This window comes from Micromys minutus (genome assembly GCF_963924665.1).
Source record: "Micromys minutus genome assembly, chromosome: 29".
In the NCBI taxonomy this organism is placed as follows: Eukaryota; Metazoa; Chordata; class Mammalia; order Rodentia; family Muridae; genus Micromys; species Micromys minutus.
The window spans coordinates 33614737-33638210 of record NC_137964.1 but is presented as its reverse complement, the minus strand read 5'-3'; the positions used below and the strand labels follow the sequence as shown (position 1 = coordinate 33638210).

At 49.8% G+C, this 23474-nt stretch overlaps 1 protein-coding gene across 5 annotated transcripts in view; it reads right to left on the bottom strand.

The window, feature by feature from the left end:
• The window catches only part of ACACB (acetyl-CoA carboxylase beta), a 94269-nt gene extending 70795 nt beyond the window's left edge, over nt 1-23474 (bottom strand). For 2 of the 5 annotated variants that reach the window (XM_080940511.1, XM_080940515.1), the window contains exons 1-2: nt 23017-23474; nt 3563-4191 (exon numbers count right to left, since the gene is read on the bottom strand). In XM_080940511.1, coding sequence (XP_080796637.1) covers nt 3563-4182 — 620 coding nt within the window. In that variant the 5' untranslated portion in view covers nt 4183-4191; nt 23017-23474. Of the gene's footprint in view, nt 1-3562; nt 4192-5712; nt 5730-14052; nt 14171-14588; nt 14625-23016 lie in introns of those variants that run through there. The other 3 variants (XM_080940512.1, XM_080940513.1, XM_080940514.1) reach the window with 3 other exon arrangements.

The window sequence follows — 23474 nt, the reverse complement described above, 5'->3', positions numbered from 1 at the left end:
GTGTGTGGTTACAGTAACACATACTAGCACACATACCACCCATGCTGCACACAGAACCACACACGCCACCAAACACACACACACACACTCACACACACAGTACAACTGTGAAATCCCAGCATTTTCTGTGCCCATGTGTGCTGAGGACTGTTTCAGCACATGACACACAACACCTGATCCTTCGTGGGTTTGTGCAGCAGGATGGGCAGGCCTGCAGGAAGGGGGTCCACACTAGTGAAGAAAGCTCCGTGTCATAACGTCCCGCACAGCTCTGCGGTGTTGTGACCCTGAGCTTTTCCTGTCCACCCCACAGCATGCAGTCAATACCATGGTGTGCCCGTTAGGAGAACAGGGAGGCAGCAGCTTTGAGATGAGCATCTTACACCAGACCCACTACATGAGGCCCAAGGACGGGTCTTCCTGCATCCAGAGACTGTTTTACCACATCCTGTCATTTGCTTGTTGACTCATTTCTATGAGAATCTCAGTCCTCAAGGGACAACCAAGTCCAGGGAGGGGCCAAAGAGAATCAATATTCATCAACCTATTTATCTATTTCTCTACCCATTCATTCATCCATCCTTCCATCCATGCATCCATCCATCCACCTACTCTTGTATCTACCCTATTCACTGATCCACCAACCATCCATCCACCGATTTCTTGTCTAAAAATTGGCCATGGCCCCAGAATGCAGATTTTGTCTGTAGAGGGTACACATTGCTTGTTTCATCCATGCATTGGCAAATGCTCAAAGCCTACCCACCTTCACCCAGTGCAGAGCAAGCCCTGGGATAGCCAGGGCTACACAGAGAAACCCTATCTCAGAAAGGGAGAGGAGGAGGAAGAGGAAGAAGAGAAAGAGAACACACAAGTCACAAGTCTCATGGCAGGACAGCCAGCCCTGGTGAGAACAAAGAAACCTTTGGTGTGGAAGGAGCAAAGAGCCAGAAAGAGGAGGGTTCTGGGAAGGTCAGGACGGCAGGAGGGGAAGTCCACTGCCACTGAGCCAGCATCAGGAAGTGGAGCAGAGCTGTATCCAGGGACCTTGATCAGAAGCCACAAGGGGCAGCAGAGCCACAGGCAGAGTCATTTCTGCCACAGTTCTGTCATAAGGTCAGAGTCCTGGACAGACACCCAGGCCTTCTCCCCGGCCTTCACCATCTGCCTTTGAAATGGGAAAAGGCCCGAGTATTCAGCTAAACCTGATTTCTTTCTGGAGTTTAGGGGACTGGCTAACAGCTACTGTGGTGTGAGTACACCCCACCCACCACACCACACTGCGTGAAGTGCTGGAGATTTAGTCCCCAAATTCATATCTGGAGACCAGGCCTTGGGGAATTAGGATCAGATGAGGTCATGAGGATCTGACCCTCACCCCATAGTGGCCTTAAGAAGAGGAAGGGAGGCCTGAGTTGTCACTCTGGCTCAGCTCCCTGCGTGACGCCTCTGCCATATTAGGATTCTATGCCAGGCCCTCGTCAGATGGATGACAGGGTCTGCTCTGCTCTTGGACTGCCCAGAACCGAGGAAACCTGATGCTTTGCCCACACCATGGTTATATAAAATATCTAGAGGTGGCCAGTTTTGCCTGGTCTCCAGGCACCCCCAGACCAAACCCAAACGGAATCTCTCAGGCTGAGTGCCACACAATCATGTCAGAGATGAGACAATCTTCAAGAAATTTACAGTAACCAACCAGCTGGGACAGTGGGCTAAGGGTGCACTCTCTGGTTTTGTGGTTGTTTTAATACAGGACCTCACTCACTCACCCACTGTGTAGCCCAGGCTAGCCTCAAAACACACAGAGAAAGGCCTCCCTCCGCCTCAGAAATTACAAACGGCAAGAGAAGCACAGGGACAATAATTTCTGCCACAGTTCTGTCATAAACGACTAAACAGGTGCCAACATGCCCAGCTAGAAGACATCAGACGCTGGGAACCAAGCTCGGGTCTTCTATAAGAGCAGTACACAGACAGCTGCTGAACCCTCTCTACAGCCCAGCCAGTATTTTAAACAAAGCCTAACTCTGCAACCTTAGGTCTTCAAAACCACACCTGTCCCTTTCTTTTGTTCTCTTCCTTCCTCTCCTTCTTGCCCCCACTCTTCCCTTTGTCACTATCTCCCTCCCTGGAGCTCAGTAGATGGCTTTGAACTCCAAAATCCTTCAGCATCCAAGTGCTGGGATCACAGATGACCACCACACCCAGCTCCCTTTATTTTTAACTATTTAGTAAGTACTTCTTTTTTTCTTACTAAATACTTGGGAAATACTAAACGTTGAATATGAATTCTCACAACCTTTGAGAATCTAGGGCTCAGGAAATGACAGCAATGTTCCAGTTCGGTCAAGCCTGATGACTTGGTAACTAGTTCCCACAGTCAGATTCTCCTTGACCAGTAGGCTCAGACTCACACTGAAAGGATAACCACTGACTACTTGGGGCTGGTTACACTTTATAAACCTAGAATTTCTAACTGGTCAGGTGTGATGGCCCGTGCCTGAAATCCCAGCACTCAGAAGGCAGAGGTAAGAAGATCAGAAAATCAAAGACACCCTCTGTTACACAGGAGAAGAAAGGAAGGAGGGAAGGAAGGAAGGAAGGAAGGCTGGACAGTGGTTCTGTGGGAAATTGCATGCCGCAAAAGCAGAAGGACCTCAGTTTCCTCAAAGCCAGATGTGTCAATAAGCATCTATAACTCAGCTCAGCTCTGGGGACGCGGAGCAAGCAGGATCCCAGGGCTTCGCCGACCAGCCGTGTGCTGAGCAGGGAATAGGCTCCGTGACAACCAAACGGCTCAGCAAAGCACAGCGTCCTGAGTTCCACCCCCAGACTCAGAACGGACCGTAGAGTTGTTCTCTGACCTCCACAGTTGCTCTGTTCCAGGGCATACTTCCATGTGTGCAGGCAAACACCACACACACACACACACACACACACACACACACACGCACAGTGACTCTACAGGTTTTGGTTTTAACAACAATACAGCTGATAGTAGGTGACAGAAATTAAGATTCTGTTTGGGCACTAGAAGGGATAGTTTACTGCTAAATAAAAGAAAGGAAGAAGGAAGGAAGGAAGGAAGGAAGGAAGGAGGGAGGGAAGGAAGGAAGGAAGGAAGGAAGGAAGGAAGGAAGGAGGGAAGGAAGGAGGGAACTGCTGCCTCATTAGTTGGTGGGGAGAGCAGTCTCTCCCTCTAGACTCCAGTGATCACCTGGGTTTTTTAACTGGTAACTTGTCACCCACAAGATCATCATTCCCAGCTTGGCTGAGAGCTCTAGAAAGCCACTTTCCTGGCATGGGGCCCTGTGCACTCAGCAGATGCAAACAACAGGTGCACACAGCAGGTGCAAACAGCAGGTGCATGTAGCAGGTGCACAATCAGTAATTCTGAAAGGGGGAAACAGAAAGCAGTCAGGCTTTGCCTTCTGCTCTTCAACATAGCTTCTAACACAGGTGTTAGAAGATCGAAGGGAGGAGCCTAGGAAAGAAGCAAATCCCACTGCAAATCAGAGATACAAATCTCACTCTAACTCTCAGTATGAAGGTCCATTACCTCATAGTAGGTGCGTGAGACTCAGGATCACTTGTGTTCAATGCAGCCTCCTGGGACAGGGTTCCCAGGCTAGCCCTGCTGCCCTTCCGGGAGGAGTTCTGGAAAAAGCCAACACTGGGGTCCTCATCAGAAGAGTTGTCATCCAGGGAGCCCAGGATAAAGCTGGTCATCAGCTGCCTCTTGATGTGTGCCTGCTTCTTGTCCTCTCTGGTGGGGGATACAGTTCTCTGGCTCGGAGGCCTGGCTGGGATGGACGACCCACTGGCATCTGGAGCCTCTGAGCCAGGGGCTGCTGTCCGGTTGGTTTGGAGTTCTGGGGAGGGCCAGGTGTCACTGGAACATGGTGGGCTCTTCGGAGGCTTCTGGTGTGAGCATCGCAGGGAGTTCTTCCGCTGCCTGGCATCTCTGGGACCTCTGTGGGAGGCCAGCTCCTCCCGGTCGGGAGTGGGCGATGGACTGCTGCTGTCACCATGTTTCTGTAGCTGCTCCTCTGACTGCTCCGTGGCTGAGAAGGACCCGTCGCTGACCAGCTTCGAGTCTGTCATCTTTCCCCAGGCTTTTAGCCAGGAGAGGGTCAGGCAGGAGAAAACCAGGCAAGTCAGAAAGAGAAGCAAGAGCATTCAGACAACCTGTCAAGGAAAGAGGGTTCATAGTTATGATCAACAGAATTTTCTCCTAGCACAGCCTGTGGAGCAAGGGCATGGGGTCCCTGCACTGGAGGGAGTTCACTGCAGAGATGGGTTTCTCCTCCGACCTCAGCTCTTACCGTGCGCTGTGGCCCAGGGCATGTTGCTAACCTACATGTGGGTATGCGCTGTGGACTGAATGTGTGCTCCCAGAGTTCAACTGTGATCCTCAGGAAATGGTGCCAGGAAGCAAGCGGAAAAAACATGGCGGAGGGGGAGGGTCTGTTGTCACAAGGGTGGGTCTCTTGCTCTCCTGCCCGTCTGCCTCCACCACAGGACGAGGCAGAGAAGATTCTCATAAAACACATGCCTTTCGGCCTCGGCCTTCCCAGATGCAAACCAGGAACGAGGGATATACTCGTGGGACTGGAGAAACGGCTCAGCAGCTAAGAGCAATGGCTGTTCTCACAGAGGACCTGGCTCCAGTCCCCACATGGCAGCTCACAATCATCTCTAATCCGAGTTTCAGGGGATCCTGTGCCCCCCTCTGACCTCAGAAGGCATCGGGCATACACGTGGTACACATGTACACGTGCAGGCAAGACATGCATACAAGTAAAACAAAAATCAGCAGATCGGGGAGAGACACCAGGCCTCAACCCGACACAAGGAATTACAGGCAACTAAGGGATGCTGGGAGCTGAGGAAAGAGCAGACCCACTGGTCATCCAATCCAAACGGTTGGTCCTGAAACACGTGCAAGTAACAGAGACGGAGTAGGTTGTACTTATGTATTTAGGGATACACACACACACACACACACACACACACATACACACGTATGTATGTTTTAAACATACATATATATGTGCATGTGTGTATAAATACATTATATATACACACATACATGTGTATAAATACATTATATATACACACATACATGTGTATAAATACATTATATATACACACATGTGTATAAATACATTATATACACACACATGTGTGTATATATATATATATATATGTATGTATGTATATCCATGTACGTAACAACAACTAATGTAAAAAAGGCCATGAATTGGAAAGAGCAAGAAGGGGCTTAAGGGAGGTTTGGGGGAGGAAATGATATAATTATAATACAGTCTCAAGGAAAAAAAAAGGAATACAAAATAAAAACAAATCTTATTTAAAATAAAATTAAAATAAATAAATCTCTCTAAAAGGCATATCTGTTCTTTTTTTGAAATTTGTTTTCATTTTATGTATATCAGGTGTCCTGCATATATGTCTGTGTGAAGGTTTTGAACCCCTGGAACAGGAGCTACAGATGGTTGTGAGCTGTTATGTGGTTGTTGGGATTTGAACTCAGGACCTCTGGAAGAACAGCCTGTGCTCTTAACCGCTGAGCCATCTCTGCAGACCCCAAAATATCTGTTTTTTATAAATTGTAATCTCATGTTTTAAGATCACACACCAACGCATGCTCACTGTAAGCCACACATGAGATAGAACTAAAGGAGGTACCGAAAGAATTTTGTTCTAGACGTATGATTTAGGATATCAAAACCATGGAAGCAATTCAAGGATTCATTAAGGCCCAGCAATACTCAGGAGGCAGAAGAAGAAGATGGGTCCCAGTGAGTTCCAGGCCAGCCAGGAATACTTATTGAGACCCTGTTTAAAAAAGAAAGAGAGAGTGAGAGAGAGGGAGGGAGGGAGGAAGAAACAAAAGAAAAGAAAAAGCCTAGTATCTTTTAACTGATAAATAGACAAAATGTGGTACATCCACAAAATGGAACATTATTCAGCCATTAAAAGGAATGAAGTGTGATCCACACTACAGCATGGGATAAATTGGAAAACCTTGGCCAATCGTGAAAAAAAAAATCACAGATTGTAATTGTTTCTTCAAACTGTCCACACTAGGCCAGTCCATACAGACAGAAAGGTTAGTCATGGACTGGAGAGATGGTTCAGTGGTTAGAGCACTGACAGCTCTTCCACAGGTCCTGAGTTCAAATCCCAGCAACCACATGATAGCTCACAACCATCTGTAATGGGATCTGATGCCCTCTTCTGGTGTGTCTGAAGACAGCTATTGTATACTTATATAAATATAATAAATAAATCTTTAGAAAAGGAAAGATTAATCATTACTGAGGGACAGTGGGGTGGAGGTCACAGCTAACGTGTGCCATCTCTATCTGTGAGGATGAAAACGTCCTGCTCCTGACTCTGGTGGCCCCTGGTCTGAACATGTGAGCATCGGCACTGGGTTATTCTATTTTTTAAGGACTTATTGATTTTAGGTATATGAGTATTTTGCCTACTTGTATGCACGTGTACCTGTGTCCCTGGTACCCTCAGAGGTCAAAACTGAGCATCAGATCTCCTGGAGTAAGGGATGGTTCTGAGCCAGCATGTGGACGCTGGGAACTGAGACTCCATCCTCTGTAAGAGCAGCACATGCTCCTAACCTCTGAGCATCTCTCCAGCCCCTGCCAGCTGCTCGTTACAGGAGTGGATTACATTTATGTAAATGACCTGTATGCAGTGCGAATGACTTGCATTATGTAACTTGCATGCTATGTCAATGAGTTGTGCATTATGTAACTGACTTGTGGACTATGCAAATGACTCCCATAGTCTGAAAACGATCCATATGCTATGTAAAATTCGTGTGTGCTATTTAAATGAATTTAGTTACTTTGTTAGCTTCTCTGCTGAAAACATCTGGAAGAAACTGAATCTGCACTGCACACTGACTTTATACACACTGGCTTTTCTACCATTGTTCTATTGTTCTCTAAACAATGGAGCCAAATGGCTCTCTACATAGTGTCTACTTCCTCCAGGGACTATAAATCACCCAGAGATTAGAGTGTGTGTGTGTGTGTGTCTGTGTGTCTGTGTGTGTGTCTGTGTGTCTGTGTGTGTGTGTGTCTGTGTGTGTGTGTGTGTGTCTGTGTGTGTGTGTCTGTGTGTGTGTGTCTGTGTGTGTGTGTCTGTGTCTGTGTGTGTCTGTGTGTGTGTGTCTGTGTCTGTGTGTCTGTGTGTGTGTGTCTGTGTGTGTCTGTGTGTGTGTGTCTGTGTGTGTGTCTGTGTGTGTCTGTGTGTGTCTGTGTGTGTGTGTCTGTGTGTGTCTCTGTGTGTGTGTCTGTGTCTGTGTGTGTCTGTGTGTGTGTCTGTGTGTGTCTGTGTGTGTCTGTGTGTGTGTGTGTGTGTGTGTCTGTGTGTGTGTATATAGTGGACTCGGGTGTTCCTTCCACACTTCCTCTCACAGCTCTGCCCTCGGTGAGCAGATAATTGCTGTCTGAAGGAAGGTCCTAAGAAACTTGGCTCAGCAATTCAATACGATAAGTGAGCGGCAGACTGGTGCTCAATCCCTAGAATCCAAATGAAACGCTGGGTGCGGTGGCTCCGTCTAACCCCAGCCCTCCCACGGTGAGACGAGAGAGAGACAGGAGGGTCCTTCAGAAATGGGTGAGTGCAGCAGCCCAGCGGAAGGAAAAAGAGAGACCCCGCCTCAAAGAGCCACAGGTGATGGAAAGAGTCACCTGGAGAGCCAGCACCCGAGAGACCTGATCTCGTGGGTTCAGACTCCATCTTAGAGAACCTGACCTAAGGTTGAACTCCAGTTAACAGGCTGATGCCTAGAACCACCACCAATCAAGAGGAGAACTCATAGTGGCCCCCAATCAGACGAGTACCAGCCTAGAGACCCCCTCCCGTTCTCCTGCTTCGGAGAAGGCAAAGGCGGTGTGGCCCAAGCTCCAGCTGGAATAAAGAGACCTTAGCGTGATTGCATCAAATCGGCTCCTTGGTGGTCTTCTGGGGCTCACGAACGTTTCCTGGCACAATACTCGCAGGAAAGTTGTCCTCTGACCTCCACATACTATGCACATGTGTGAGTACGCACACATACCCCAGACGATTAAATCTTTATAAAACCATGACCTGAATGTGTTTCAACATCCTTAAACCAAATCTGCCTGCTAGGGCATTAACTGAGCGGCAGGGGCTTGCCTGGCACCCATGAGGCCCCGGGCTGTCCCAAGCTCTTGCAAAGAAGAAATAAATAAATGAACAAATGCCATCGGGTCAGGACGCAGGATCGGCCCCAGCAGATCCCGGAGGTGTGATCTCCCTTTGTGATTTCTACAGAAAAGGTCCTTAGGGAAACAGGAAGAGTTCTCAAGTGTTCCTGGAAATGTTGGGGCCATGTGCGGACCTCATGACCACTTGGCACTTAGATCCCTGAGCTGTTGGCAGGGGCCTAGTTCTGGGCATGGCGTAGACCCGTGTTTTGTTTTCTTCTTGAAGAAGAGCACATCAAGGGCAACTCAAGGTCAAGTGACAGGTCACCTTAATGGCACAAAAGAGAAATCATTAAAACACACACACACACACACACACACACACACACACACACGATAAAATACCGAACCTTTTCATGACTTAAAAAAAAAAAATGGACATTTAGGGAACCAAACACAGATGGGAACCTCAAAACCAATGATATGTCTCCTAAGCCAGAGACAAGACTGGAAGTCACCTGTACAAGAGCTCTACCCAGAGCGCGCATGGACGGGAGAAAGGAAAGACAGGCGGAATGCAGAAGAGTTGGCCCCATGAAGACTGTCCCACAGATCCAGTGCGACACAGAGAGAGACAGAGAGAAATGGAGATGCTACTATAGGCAATAAGTTTACATTTGTAGGATCAAAAAAATCAATAGGGTTCCTACACACACGTAACTAGCAAGTTGAAATTCAATTCACACACACACACACACACACACACACACACACACACAAAATGTACCCAAGAGTTGAAAACTTGTTCCTGCTGAGCTAGCCGCACCACCCAACGTGGTACAAAGATTGATTACAAGGAGTTTTCCAACAGACAAAACAATGTTAAAAAAGAAAAAAAGGCTGAGGCCAGGGCTCAGCGGACACTGTGTCTGGCCACCATGCACAGGGTCCTGGGTTCAGTCCCCAGGACTGCAGAAGACTCCGAAAGTCAGCACCGGTCTGGAACCGCAGTGTGTGGAGAGACGGCTGAGGAGAGAGAGTCAGAAGTTCCGGGTAACCGTTGCCCAGAGGATGGAGATTTTGGATGCCAACTTGGGCTGTATGAAACCCTGTCTCAATTTTTTCTCCAAATCAAAAACAATTCCGGGTCTCCTACAGGGCCAGGAGACAGTGTGTGGCATGCACGAGGCCCCGGGTGTGATCCCCAAATAAAACATGTGACCGTGGACTTACAGGGAACAGTGGTGCTGATGGGGGGACAGAGGGCAGAAGTCACGCCTATGACAAGGTCACAAAGAAGAGTCACCCGCACTGAACAACGTGTGTGTCACATGCAGATGGATGAGGCTGGACCCCTGCTCCATGTGACTTCATAATCTACTCAAAATGGGCCCAAGGCCTTAGTGTAGGAAATCTAGAAAACTCAAAAACCTTCGAGACATCAGTTTCATGATGAATTCTTAGATGTGGCTCGAAGCGTGAGCATCGCTTTAAAAATAAATCAATGTGGCTGACTTTGGGCTAGCGAGGCAGCTCAGAGGGATTTGATCACTATCCAGTTCCCACGGCCCGTCTGTCGGAGGGCGAGAACGTGAGAACGGACGTCACACATAATGCACGTACTGGGGAGGCTGAGAGTCAAGGACTGGTTTTTTGGTATATGTCTGTGCATGTGGTGTGTGCTGGGTGTATGCGCATTCATGTGCACACGTATGTGGAAGCCTGAGGTTGACGTGGCACATCCTCTCCAATGGCTCTCTACCTTATATACTGAGGCACAGATACCGTCCGTGCTCCCACCTGCTGGCTGCCATGGCAACCAGGCTTGCTTACGTGGGTACTGAGGTGCCAGTCATCACACTTGCGTGACAAATACTTTGCCCACCGTGCCATCTCCCCTGCCTCAAGGAATGGGAATTCAAGGCCAGTCTAAGCTACAGTGAAATGCTGTCCCCCAAAACCTTACAGATCAAACAAAATAAACCGCTAAACCTTGTTTTAAAAAAAAAAATCACAGTACACCATTGTATTGGTAACTTGGAAAGATAATCCTCAAAATGGGAAAAACATTTAACCATATTCTGATGAGGGTGATCCAGAATATATAAAGAGCTTCTACAACTCAATAAAAAAGATACTGCGTCTGAAAGTAGAACTTGAGAAATTTTCCAAAGGAGACATCGGATGGCCTATGAGCACATCAAAGACACCGGAGCTGGCCCAACAGTTAAGCTCCTTTTGTCTTAGTTAAGGTTCTATTGCCATGAGCAACAAGGCAGGTGGATCTCTGTGAGTTCGAGGCCAGCTTGGTCTACAAAGTGATTCCAGGGCTCTGCAACACAGTGAAACCCTATCTCAAAAAAAAAAAAAAAAAAAAAAAACAAACAAACAATTAACAAGCAAAAATAAAAGTACCGAATTGGGGGCCTGCTTACACTTTCAAAGAGGCTAGGCCACCACGGTGGGAAGTATGGGGGCAGGGAGGCAGGCATGGTGCTTCGGTGGTTTCGGAGAGCTTTTGGGGGCCAAGTGAGAACTAGACTGAGGCTGGATGGGCTTTTGAAACCCCTAAATCCATCTGCAGTGATGCAGGTCCTCCAAAAAGGACTCTTCCTAATCCTTCTTAAACCAGTCAAAACTGGGAACAGAATATTTGAATGAATCTATGCCCCCCCCCCCCGCACTTTCAAACCAACGTACTGTTCATAGAGGGAATCCAAGTTCAGGTCCTAGGACCCGTATCAGGCAAATCGGAACAGCCTGTAACTCCTGCCCCAAAGGACCCAATGCCTCCTTCTCTTATCCCTCTGGTCACCATAGCGTGGCACTTAGGCACAGGCATACGCGTGGCACACACACACACACAATTACATGCACACACATTCACATACTTAAACACTCACATACACACTCATACACATACTCACATACACTCACATACACACACACTCACACACACACTCACATACACTCACACACACACACACTCACATACACTCACACACACACTCACACACACACACTCACATACACACTCACATACTCACATACACACACACTCACACACACGCTCACATATACACATTTCAAATCTAATTCCTGGATGCTATCGTGATGGCTCTGAGGTTGGGGCCCAGACACAGGCACCTGCGCCCCCAGCAGCGCTCCAGGCTCTTCCTGATGCTGAGCCCATTCCCTACCCACTCCCTGGGCGTCTCAATCCCGGTGCCACTGGCATTTGAGCCCAGGGGACTCTGTGCCGGGCATTTTGCACAGGACCTTCCTGTGCTTTACAGTGTTCACCTCTGCTCTGCCCAACAGATGACATTATGACAACCAAAAATGTCCCCAGGGTCAACTAGATGGTTGCACAGCTAAGAGCGATTGCTGCCAAGCCTAAGCCCAGATGAGTTCGGTCCTCGGGCCCAGATGATCGAAGGAGAGAACTGGTTCCCACCACCTCCACACAAGCGCTGACATGCACAAGCTTTGCACATGTGAACGCATAAATCCATAGATGTCTCCAGAAATTACAACAAATGTCACAAGGGTTAAAAAACTGCCCTGGAGCGAGTTCTAGTCTAATGCCTACGCCACACCCTGTCCAGCTCCCTCTTGCCTCTGGAAACCGAATTAATTAAAAACTTCTGAGGCCAAACTCTGTGTGTGCATGTGTGTGTGTGCTTGAGACAGGCTCTCTTTATATTGCTCTGGCTGTTCTGGAACGCACTGTGTAGACCAGGCTGGCCTTGGACTCACAGAGATCCGCCTGCCTCCATCTCCCCGGTGCTGGGATTATAGGCGTGTGTCACCCGCCTGGCTGGAGTTCACTTGGAACATTACCTCTCTGGCCTTTGGTAAATTGTAAAATATCAGCAAGCAAGATCACCATCTTGAGAACGCTCTCTCACACAAGTCCTCAGGAAAAAAGACCCCTGAGCTCACCGACAGACGGCTCGGCCAGATTACATCATCAGAAGGTTGCAGAAGTGACCCTGGCATCCTCAGATGTCCCAGGTTCCTCAGGCAGGAGAATGTGACAGGGACCAGGGACCTTCCATCCCTGGCTTCTGCTGAGAGACCAGTCCCATCACACATACCCTACAGGCTGCACACTCAAGCACCTTCACAACCACATAGCCATGGTGTCCCCTTTTCTCTCAGGGCTCAGTCTGCCTTAACTGTGGACAGCAGGCACAGATTCCATCATGGTAACTTGGGGGTCCTCAGAGAGATGTAGGATGAAAGATGTCTCCATCTTCCCTGACAACGAGGTGACCCATGGGGACATTTGCTTATGAATCCTTGTGCCTGGCATGGTACTAAATATATAATAACATGTTTAATGATTTAATGATGCGACTGAATGAATGAATGAGCAAACAAATGAACCCATGCACAATGGCATGAACCAAGCCGGACTTTTGCATTTTAGATGTCTGGGTTCTGCAAATGCACTTGGAATCCATGGGTGACAACCTGATGTCACCCCACAGTTTTACAGGAAGGAGCCAGAGAGACAGAGACCCTGGCCCAGGGAAGGCCACTGTCTGGCAAGTTCCACATGTGTACATATGAAATAGTGCCAAGTTGGAAATAACCAGCATGTAAAACGTATTTAAATTGTTTCCCAGGAAGGAGCAGGGCGGCAGCGAAGACAGTGATCTGGAACAGACCTTCACTGATCTGATGCCCTTGTGCCCACTCTGGCTGGGAAGCCCAGGAGATGGCACAAGCTTTGCATTATGCAAGCTCCGTGGAACCTGCGTGGGAAATGCTGGCTGTCTAGAAGAATAGCTGTTGGCCTAGGACTGTGGCTATGCTGTGCCCCAGAGGTCACGACCTGGGAGCTTGTCCCCAGCTGGGATGATGCTGAGGAGACACAGCCTGCTCTGGAATGGATGGTGCTGGTCTCCGGGCGACTGAGGTCTTTGTGGGAATGAGTTGCCAGAGGAACGAGCCTGGCTCCTAAATCCTGCTGGCCTCAGTCTTACCGTCTTCATGTGTTCCCGTGAGGACGGCGTCTACCATCTTATGACGACACTAGAAGGCCCTTACTGGAGTCAAACAGAAACTAGGACCATGCTCTTAGATCTCCAAAACTTGGAGTTAAATAAATGTTTTTCTCACAAAGTATCTAGCATTGGGTACTTAGCTACAGCAGAAGGAAAACTAACCCAGATGAACTGGTGGTGAGGGAGGGTGGGGCTAAATAGACAGGCACATAGAAAAGGTGGCCGGCTTCTCAGTGAGGCTAAGTTGTCATGACCAACCTGGAGACTTTAAAGAATAGAGCAACCAGCCCTTCCCTGGGACTGCTCTAACACACTCCATACTATAAATCCTATCCCGACAGGAAGCAATGATTCTAATACCGAGTTTTACCAGGGTTACCCTGGTAGAAACCCTTATGGTCTTTTCCCTATTTCCTTACTTAAATAAGTATTTGTTTAGAGACAAGGTCTCACACTGGTGACCAGGTTGGGCTTTGAGCTCACTGAGATCTACCTGCCTCCCAAATGCTGGGATTGATGGTGTGGGGCTGGTTTCTTTCTTTGATTGTAGCATAGGACCCAGAGATTGCCAGGAAAGAAGTTTACCAAGTGTATGTATTTGGGGAACTGTTGGAAGAAGGCTGCCTACCTCCTCCTCTGGGCCTGCTTCCCCCTCTAAAGCACACAGAATCCCCTCCTTGCTCTTGAGTTGCTCTTAGAATGGAGTCTGTGCACCCTCAGTTTCTACACTCCTGTGCCTGTGGAGGGCCTTTGAGCCTCCTCGCCCATCCCTCCCATCCCGGAACATCACTGTGGAATTAGCCTGTCCTTACCTGATTCTTCCGGGTCATGGTTTGGGCACCTGTGGCTCAGAGACGCTCAGTCAGCTCAGATACTGGCCCAACCCCCTCTCCTCCCCGTCAATAGACACAGATCATCCCAGTCCAACCCAAGGCACCACAAGCTGTGCTGAAATAGCACATCCGGTTGTGTGCCTTTAGTGTCTTCTCTTTCTTTTTCCTCCTGGGCTATACTCAAACCCAGGACCTCGAACACGTGAGGCTAAGCTCAGCTAAGCCACACCCCCCAGGCTTATTTTTACTTCTTGCAATTCAAACCCAAGCAACAACTGTCTGCTGCTGGGTCCATCAAGCCTCCCATGAACGGTGCAGGAAGCTGCCGGGCTCCAGCCAGTGCTGGCCAGTAGCCAACACCACAGTGCAGCGCGTGGAGGGCTTGTCCCCCCGCCAAGATAACATTCACCCCGAATAGGAGAGGTCTTGGAGGGACAGAAGCAGCACGACAGCATCCTGCAGTCCCTGTCTCTACCTGGACTTTTCTCTCCCACCCAGTGTTTGGGGTCACTTACCGACACTGGGGACGTGGCCACCAGTTCCATTCTCAGCAGAGTCTCACAAGTGCCCACAGGGTGACTAAGGGAACCCAGCCTACTGAGTGTCACCTTTCAGCAGGAGGCTGTGGTGTGCTGTATCAGGCCACAGGGGAGGGGCTTGGCCAGTACTCCAGAGGCACAGGGGAGTTGGAATTCCCTGCAGCACACCCTTATCTGCCACCACAGTTCTGGCCCTGATTCAGCCTTCACCTGGCTCTCTCCGTGATCTGGCGCTTGCCAGCACAGAGGGCCACCTCCCCCTGGCTTGCTACATGTCCGTACTTAAGCCTACTTCACGCAACCATTCTCCTTGCCTAAGTCTGCTTCCCCGGAATGTATTTGAACCGTTCCCACCAACCGGTACAGGTGGCCTCTGGTGAGCAACAGTAAAAATTGTCCCCTGCCCTAGGGCACCTGTCTGGAGGAGAGAGTACAGCTTTTCTTGTGATGGGCCACACTGGACACAATGTAAAAAGAGGCGATAGTATCAGGATAGAGAGTATCAGAATAGTATCAGGATAGAGAGCAATGGCTCCCCAGATACCAGGGGAGCAACACATAGCCAACTTTAACCACTAGGGTAAACACTGCCCCTGGGGGTGGCTGAACCACACCCCTAGGGGAACAAGGGTATCGCAGGCCTTAGTATTTCTGCAAAGCCTTTCCCGTTTTACCACCTGATGCCGGGCGACCAGGTGTCCAATATGCTTCCTGTCCCAGTAAACAGAAGCCAGTGCCACACGCAGCCCGCATGCCGGCTCACTGAGAGCCTGGGGCGGATGTTCGATGTCCTGGGCAGATTTTGACCTCATTCTGAACCAGGTGTCCCTCACCTAGAAAAGAGACAATCCTCACCCTCACCGCCCCCCCCCCATGACTGTGAGAATCAGCAGGGCGTGTGGAGTCACTTTCAGTGACGATCTTAGTGGCTCTCCTAATCAGAAGTGGTTAGACAGCTAGCTCTAGCCGTGGGCACGGAAGGAGGAGGGAGAGAAATATCATCACAGGCTGCTGTTGTCTGACGATCCCATGCATGCAAGGGCGATCACACCACACATATGCACACAAACTAGATAAACCAACATAACATTAAAAATGAAACCTCCTGTCTCCAGAGGAGGCCATATTGGGTGTACTGTTGGTCTCCTACAACTGTGGCTCGCCTCTAAATCTATACTAAGGGATTGAACTCAAAGGGACAGGAGCAGACCCCACACTCTGGATTTTCCTGGAAAGGGCCCAGGGAGACAGGGGTGTTCTGTCCAAATAAAGAAAAGGCTTTTTTTCTTCATAGGGTTTCATCATATTGCCCCTGGCTAGCCTGGAACTTGCTATGTAGACCAGGTTAGTTTTGACCTCACAGAATCCGCCTGTCTCTGCCTCTGGGATTAAAAGCATGACTACTACATGTGGTCTTTTCTTTTTCTCCTCCCCCACCCACTTCTTTTTGAGACAGTGTCTGACAGTGTAGCCAGGCTGACTTTGAAATAACATTCAGCCTCTCAAGGTCTGAGATTAAAGGTGTATGCCATCACCCCTCGCTCAAAAAGTATTCTTTTAAAAAAAAATTTATCTTAATTATGTATATATGAGTAAATTTAAGCATGAGTGCATTTGCCTGCAGAGACCAGAAGAGGGCACCAGATCCTCCAGAAACGGGTTACAGCTGCCAGAAGTGGGCACTGAGAATTGAACTCCTCTGCAAGAGCAACGCGTGCGGAGCCCAGTCTCCAGCGCCCTGGAAAGTATTATCCTTAGTTATCTTAAAGATGAGCCCTGGTGGTCAGGGAGGAGAGAGGCTTGCCTGCAGTCACACGGCTGACACATGTAATAGGCAGAGGCAGCAGGCGCGCATCTCAGTTATTCAAGAGGCTGGAAGGAGCTTACTGTGGCAGGTCAAGCCTGTTCTCCCAGCACCCCAGAGGCCGAGGCAGGAGGATTGCAGCATGCTTGAAGACAGCCTTGAGCTTCAGGGTGGGGTCTTGTCCAGGCCTGGGAGATGAGGGCCCATGAGAGTCAGCGGGTCCCAGAGTTACTGCATGCTAGAGCACGGGACTCCAGAGAAGTTCAGCTCACAAGCCATGAGCAAGCCGAAAATGAGCCACCGTGTGGCTGGTGCCAAGTCCCCGGGGCACCGGAGCACCGTGCGTGGGTAGTGTTGGAGGTGTTGGGACATCAGAGATGAGAAAAGCCGATGCAGCTCAGATAGAGAAGGCGCAGGTATAGGGAGAATCGCTTTTAAGACCCGCCTGTCAATAAAAAAGCTGATGGCCAATGAGTTGAGGCAGGAAATAGGAGGTGGGACATTGGTAGGAATATAGAGGATTCTGGGAAATAGCGAAAGGCTAAAAGGACAGATTCGAATGGGACACAGAGATGTGAATGAAGAAGCGGCTGGGGCAGGAGAGTGGTAGAGGCGGATGTGGAACAGTTTAATCGGGTTGAATAAGTTATGAGCTAGCCGGGGAATGAGCCAAAGCTTATAGCCTAAGCGTTTATTAATAGATAATTAGTCTCAGAGTTGTCATTCTGGGAGCAGGGCTGGGAAAGGAAAAACGGTTCATTATTATTATTATTATTATTATTATTATTATCATTATCATTATTATTATCATTATTATTATTATTATCATTATCATTATTATTATCATTATTATTATTATTAAACACTCAGGTGACTTCACACCTCAGGGAACTCTGGGAATGTTGCCTCAGAAAGACACAACCACAATGTCCAGCACACATCAGACTCCCAATTAATGCCAGGAGGGCCCATCTCAATTTCAAGCTTAGACTACCGTTTGAGAGTGAACGTGAGCCTCAACTGCCCCGTGTGCAGAACCGGGACGGTGACAGCAGCAACCCCAGCAGGCTGTTGGCTGATGGAGCTCAGACTGCTAAGGCTGGCACTCGTGACCTCTCTCCCTGGCAGCCCCTGGGAAACCTCACCCTTTGCTTTACCTGGTATCTGTCAGCTGATGGGTGTGAACATCTCTTTTGTCAAGTGTGTAGAAGAGATGGCTTTTCTCCCATCTGGCTGAGGCCTCCCCCAGGCTGGTCCTGGGGCAGGACGATTGCAACATTTAGCCTGTGTACAGTGAAGTAACCCCAGAGGTCAGACCACGAAGAGCTAGGGCTTTCCGTCAGCCCCAGAAACCGAGGTGACAGTGTCGGGAGCTGGTGGGAACTGAGCTCTCAGGTGAAGGGCCTCTCAGATGAGGAAGAGCCTGTTCCCCCGTGTTCCCTTTCCAGACACAAATCTACAAGCAGCTCTAGATACAACCCCCCAGCCCCGGCCCCCAACCCTGTCAGATCCCTGGCACTAATTCTGTTTACACTTTTGTGTTGCGGCTTCCAGCTGCTGCCCTGGTTGCTGTGAGGTGTCAGCGAGGCTCGGAAGAGCCGGAAGGCTGTCGGTCAAGGACAATGAGAACGGCTCGAAGGCCACGTAAGCTTCCCAAGGTCAGGGGTGTGGACATCCGGGGTACAGACATGAGCTGTGACCCAAGACCGAGGACTCTAGCTGGACTCCGTCTTCCACCTCATCGAGTGGGAGCAGGGTGGCCTCGGGGAGCAGGGTTTGTGTCAAAGCCCGAAATCTGGGGCTGATGAAATGGGTTCAGAAGACAAAGGCGCACACTGCCAAGCCTGCTGACCTGAGGTCCGTCCCTGGGACCCACGTGGCATAAGGAGAGAACTGGCTCCCCAGGTTGTCTTCTGACTTCCACACACACTGTGGCACACACGCCTCCCCAGTATCATTTCATGGAAACGTTAAACAAGAGTCCAGATGGGCATGGTGGCGCACGCCTGTAGTCCCAGCATAGGCTGTGAAGGGAGGAAGAGGAGACAGCCTTTTCTACATCCGAGCCGGAGTCCAGCCTAGGTCACACCAGACTATCTCAAACAACCAACCAACCAACAACCCAAATACCCCCAAGAACCCTACACACAACACGTCGATTGGTGTGGATGTTTGGAGGGGTGGGTTCAAGTTCCCCTCACTGCTATGGAAACGGGAACTCTCGCCATGCTGCCGCTTGCCATGAATCCTGGCTTTCTCAAACACGGGAAGGCAGAGCTGGCTGACTGGGCTGGTGTTCCAGGGACTGTGCTGAGCATATTACCTAAGATCAAGTTCAAGCTGCTCAGAGCCCTTGGGCCTTTACACAAGTCTCCAGCCCATCTCCCTGGCCCCAGGTTGGTCCATTACCACACAGAGCCAAAAATATCTCCTAAGAAAGCCAGGGACACCTGGGTGTGGTGGTGATCCAAGCACTCCAGGGCCTGCGGCAGGAAGGTGACAAGTGAGGCCCTGCCTGAGAGCCACACTGTGATTCTAAGTACTTTCCCCACTGACATGAACCAGGACCCTTGAAGAAATGGCCAGGACAGGAACGTACTTGGTGAACAAATCCATCTTGTCCTGAGTAAAACCGGGGAGCGTCCTAGGGCTTGCCAAGGCGAAGAGAGGAAGGAGAGGCTGAGGACGGCGGTGGGTAGAAACACATGATGCGTCCTCTCGGAGGTCAGGATGCCTTACTGACTGTGTGTGTGTGTGTGTGTGTGTGTGAGAGAGAGAGAGAGAGAGAGAGAGAACCAAGCACGTGTGTGTTTGATGTGGTTATGTGTGTGAGGAGGTCAGAAATCAGGAGTCCTATCTCTCCTCCCACTTCAGGGAATTGATTTTTGTGGCTCATCCCATGTGGCAGCGGTGTGGTCCCCTGTCTTGTACACGGATCTCCCAGGCAGCTCCATGAGACCAGACAAAGCTTAAACCTGGGCCCCGGGCCTGCTTCTTCACTACAGAACTCCCAGCCGACTGAACTGCACAGCCCCTTCCCACAAAGATGCTTGAAACACAGCTTTGGAAACAGCTCCTTTTGCCATTGAAAATCCAGTTTGGACTCAGAAACCCCAGAGCAGGCACTTGAGATGCACAGAGGCCCACTGATGGCTCTGGGTGCTAACTGGGGGCATCCCTGACGTCCACAGAAACTCTGACCTCCGTGCTTTTGACCCCTGTTGCTCATGGACATGGGGTGAGGCACAGGAGGGGACAGGGGACAGCATCAGAGCAAAACCCTTCAAGCTCCTGTCAGCTTCGAGGCTGGCACCGGTCTGTGGGAAACCAGCTGCGTTCTTTCCCTAGTCTGGCCAAACTGTAAATATATCTACTTTCCTTTATCGGTTTCTACTTTCTCATTTCTTTTGGAACACAGAGAATCTAAGGTATCAGATCATTGACCTGCGTGTTGGTAGCAGTGTCCCCAGGAAATAGGAGAGGTGGGACCGAGCTGGGCTGAGTGCAGTAGCCTGCAGTCAACCTAATTCTAGTCTGTCCCCCACCCCACCCCCACCCTGATTCAACTGGAAGACTGGGGTACACCGAACTTTGAGCTCCGGCCCATACCACACCCGTCTGCCAGGACCCGGCGCAGAAAGGAGGAAAGCGTCCAGCACAGCCGTTCAGAGGTTCTCAGCCCCGTGAGGTGGTCCTCACCTCTGCCAAGCAGCATCACAGACAACCCCTCCCTCAGGGTGCTCCACAGTGAGAAGATTCTGAGAGGTCCTCCCACAAAGTCCCCGTGCTCTCCAGAGACACTGTGGGTCCCAGACTGGTCCACAGCCCAGCTCCACCTTGCTCGCTCACTGAGCCTACCCCGTGGTAGGGTAAAGCTGCAGCCATCTTCAGGGTAAGAATGGCCTCCCGTCAGGTGACGCAGTTCCCCAGACCTGACAATCCTAAGTACTGAAGTTGACTGTGCGGAGCTCAGGACTGTCCTTCAATACTGCTTTATTCACACATCACACTCACACCATAAGACTGAGTGAGCGCTTAGCTCTCATGAGACAGTGTGGCTCAGCAGGTAAACACAAGTGCTTCAAGCCTATGGTCCAGGTTGGATCTCTCTGACCTCCTCCTGTTGCTCTAGTAATTTATCCACCTGTTCATTTTCTCTGATGATTACTGCCTCCATCTTCGAACCTAGGCCTAGAGCAGAAGCCTCCAGCCTCTGTACAATCTAATCTCAGCCTAGTATGTTTTCAGCCTCTGAGACTTACTGTTGAATAAATTCACCGTTTCTAGCTCTTTCTGAACTCTAGCTGGCTGGTTCAACTCAGCTGTTCTGGCTCAAAGCTCCTCTCCAAGCTGACTGATTCAATCTGGCTCCTCTCTCTCTCGGCCTCTCCTGAATTGCTCTGCTTGGACTCAAACTAAAACTGGAAATCTGATCTGGCTCCTTCGAGTTCTCTGGCTCCTTCTGTCTTCACCTGAGTCTGGCTTGTGGCTTGTTCTCTCTTCAACCCGTCTCTGTATAACTGTCCCAGGAAAGTTGTCCCTTTTGCTTTCTCTCTTTTCTGAGCTTCTCTCTCTCTCTCTTAGATTTACTTATTTGTTATATATATGAGTACACTGTCACTGTCTTCAGACACACCAGAAGAGGCCATCAGATCCCATTACAGATGGTTGTGAGCCACCATGTGGTTGCTGGGATTTGAACTCAGGACCTCTAGAAGAGCAGTCAGTGCTCTTAACCACTGAGCCATCTCTCCAGCCCCTGAGCGTCTCTCTTACGTAGCCTCTTTTCCTGTCTGTTCTCTCGAAAGTTGGGGGTCCCCTGTGTCTGAGTTATTCCGTCAGATCTTTCTCTGATTCATAACTTTGTTCTACAAACTAACTTTACCATCACTGTTTGGGACTAAAGGTAAGGACCAGTCTGTATTCCAGCCAGAGGGATGACAGGTGTGTGTAAGGCTGAACCACACACAACCAGAAACAGGTATATTCAGTATATCACACAATCTTGGGAGTCACAGTGTGATCAAACACCCTGCAACATGTTCCACACCTGCACACATAATAAATGTAAAAAAGAAATGTTCAAGAAAGAAAAGGTGGTCTGACACTGAGCTGGGGCAAACTGAAGGGTCTTTCCTAGAGAGCAGCTGCTCCTGTGGGGTTGGCACAGGCATAGGGTGGCTAAGAGGCCTTACAGAAGGGCAGGAGTGGGCCGTACGGGGTGGGGCCTGCACCATCCACCCGTTGACTAGCCTGGGCGATCGGGAAATTCTCTGCAGCTTGGTGTTCTGACCCGGGGACGGAATATTCGCACCTGCTGCTTCTCTGCCCTCGGAATCTCAAGGTCATCTCAGTGAGCACCTGCCCAGACACACATCAGTCTCTTAGCACCGACTCTGTGACAGGAGCCCTGGATTCCTAGAATGAAGGTGCACAGCCTGCTGGGAGCACCCCACCCCCACAACACACACACACACACACGTGCACACACACACACACACACACACACACACACACACACACACACACACGTACACACAGAGGAAGTTTGCTGCAGCCAATGCAAAGACTGAATATGTGACTTTCTCAGGTTGCTGCGATTTTGGATTGCTCCCACACTCCATTAGGGACACACAAACCCACCCTGAAAGTGAAATTCCGGACTCAAGATTCAGAGGCCCCGATGGAACAGGGGATAGTCAAGTTCTATTGGAGGAATATCCAGAGGCCCCACGCCACCCCCACGCCACCCCATTTTAAAATACAAGCATGCCCACATCCTGCACAACTTAAGAACCAGGTTTGATGCCTCGATCATTTCTGTGTTAGACCAAAACATTATAAAACTCGCACGCGCACGTGTGCACACACACACACAAGCACATGTGGTTTGCACAGTTCTAATGCAGGCACAAGAACAACCTACAACACTCCCAGAGCTTTTGGAGGAAGTCATGGTCAAAGGAAGTCCCAGACCTGACCTCCAATCACGACTTGGGCCTCCACTGAAGAATGGAGCAGCCAATGCTGTTTTGTTTTAAGACAGGAGGGCAGCTGTGAGTTCAAGGCCAGCCTAGACTCTGCTCAAGTTCCAGGACATCCTGGGTAAATAAACACCAACCAAAGCCATAATAAAAGATAATTCTGTGTCCCCAGGAATCACCCTGTCCTGGGAAAGTTGAGATGGCCACCCACCCACCTGTGTGGAAGTCACGGCAGTCATAGGGAAAGTGGCAGATGCCACCTGAAACACAGAACCAGAGACTGGCTTTATAACAAACCCCTCAGCAGCTCCTTCACTGTCCCCTAAAACTCTCAAGTGGCTGCTTTCGTTTGGGCTGACACTGTGCTTACACACACTCTCTGTCTCTCTCTGTCTCTCACAAGCACACATACTCTCACATATACTCTCACACACACTCTCTCTCACACATACACACTCTCACACACACATTATTGCACACACACACACACACTCTCACACACACATTCATGCACGCACACACACACACACACACACACACACACACACATGCACACACCATTCCCCGGGACCTGGCTTTGAGGCTCATGACCCCGGGGAGGGGTGGGCTCACTTACCTCGCTCACACTTTGGCCTTGCTTTCCCCATGGCTTCCCAGCTGTGTGTCCAAGGGTTGACATTTTTCAAGCTCCTTGTTGGCTGAGGCCGGGATCTACGCGGCTGGCAGCTCGCTGCTGTGACTGTAAATGTCACTTTTAGATTAACCAGCCCCTGCTGTTTAAAAATATCCCCCAGAGCATTTAACCTTCAAGGCCCTGAGTGGCCAGTGACCCAGGCGAGAGGAAATGATCTTACAGTGGCCCAGTGGGGTTGCGCGGGGCCCTGGGAGCCCCTCCACCTTGATCCCACAGCTCCTTTATTTCAAAATTCCTAGAGACTTAAGTAAGAGCTATCCAAGGCCCAAGGTGTCATAAGCAATAGGGGGAAGGTCACTCTGGCCTCTGAGTCCACAGTGAGGGAGGAAGTCCCCCCAGAGATGGCCTGGCTCTTCTCCCCAGCAAGGTTTTAGGAGACC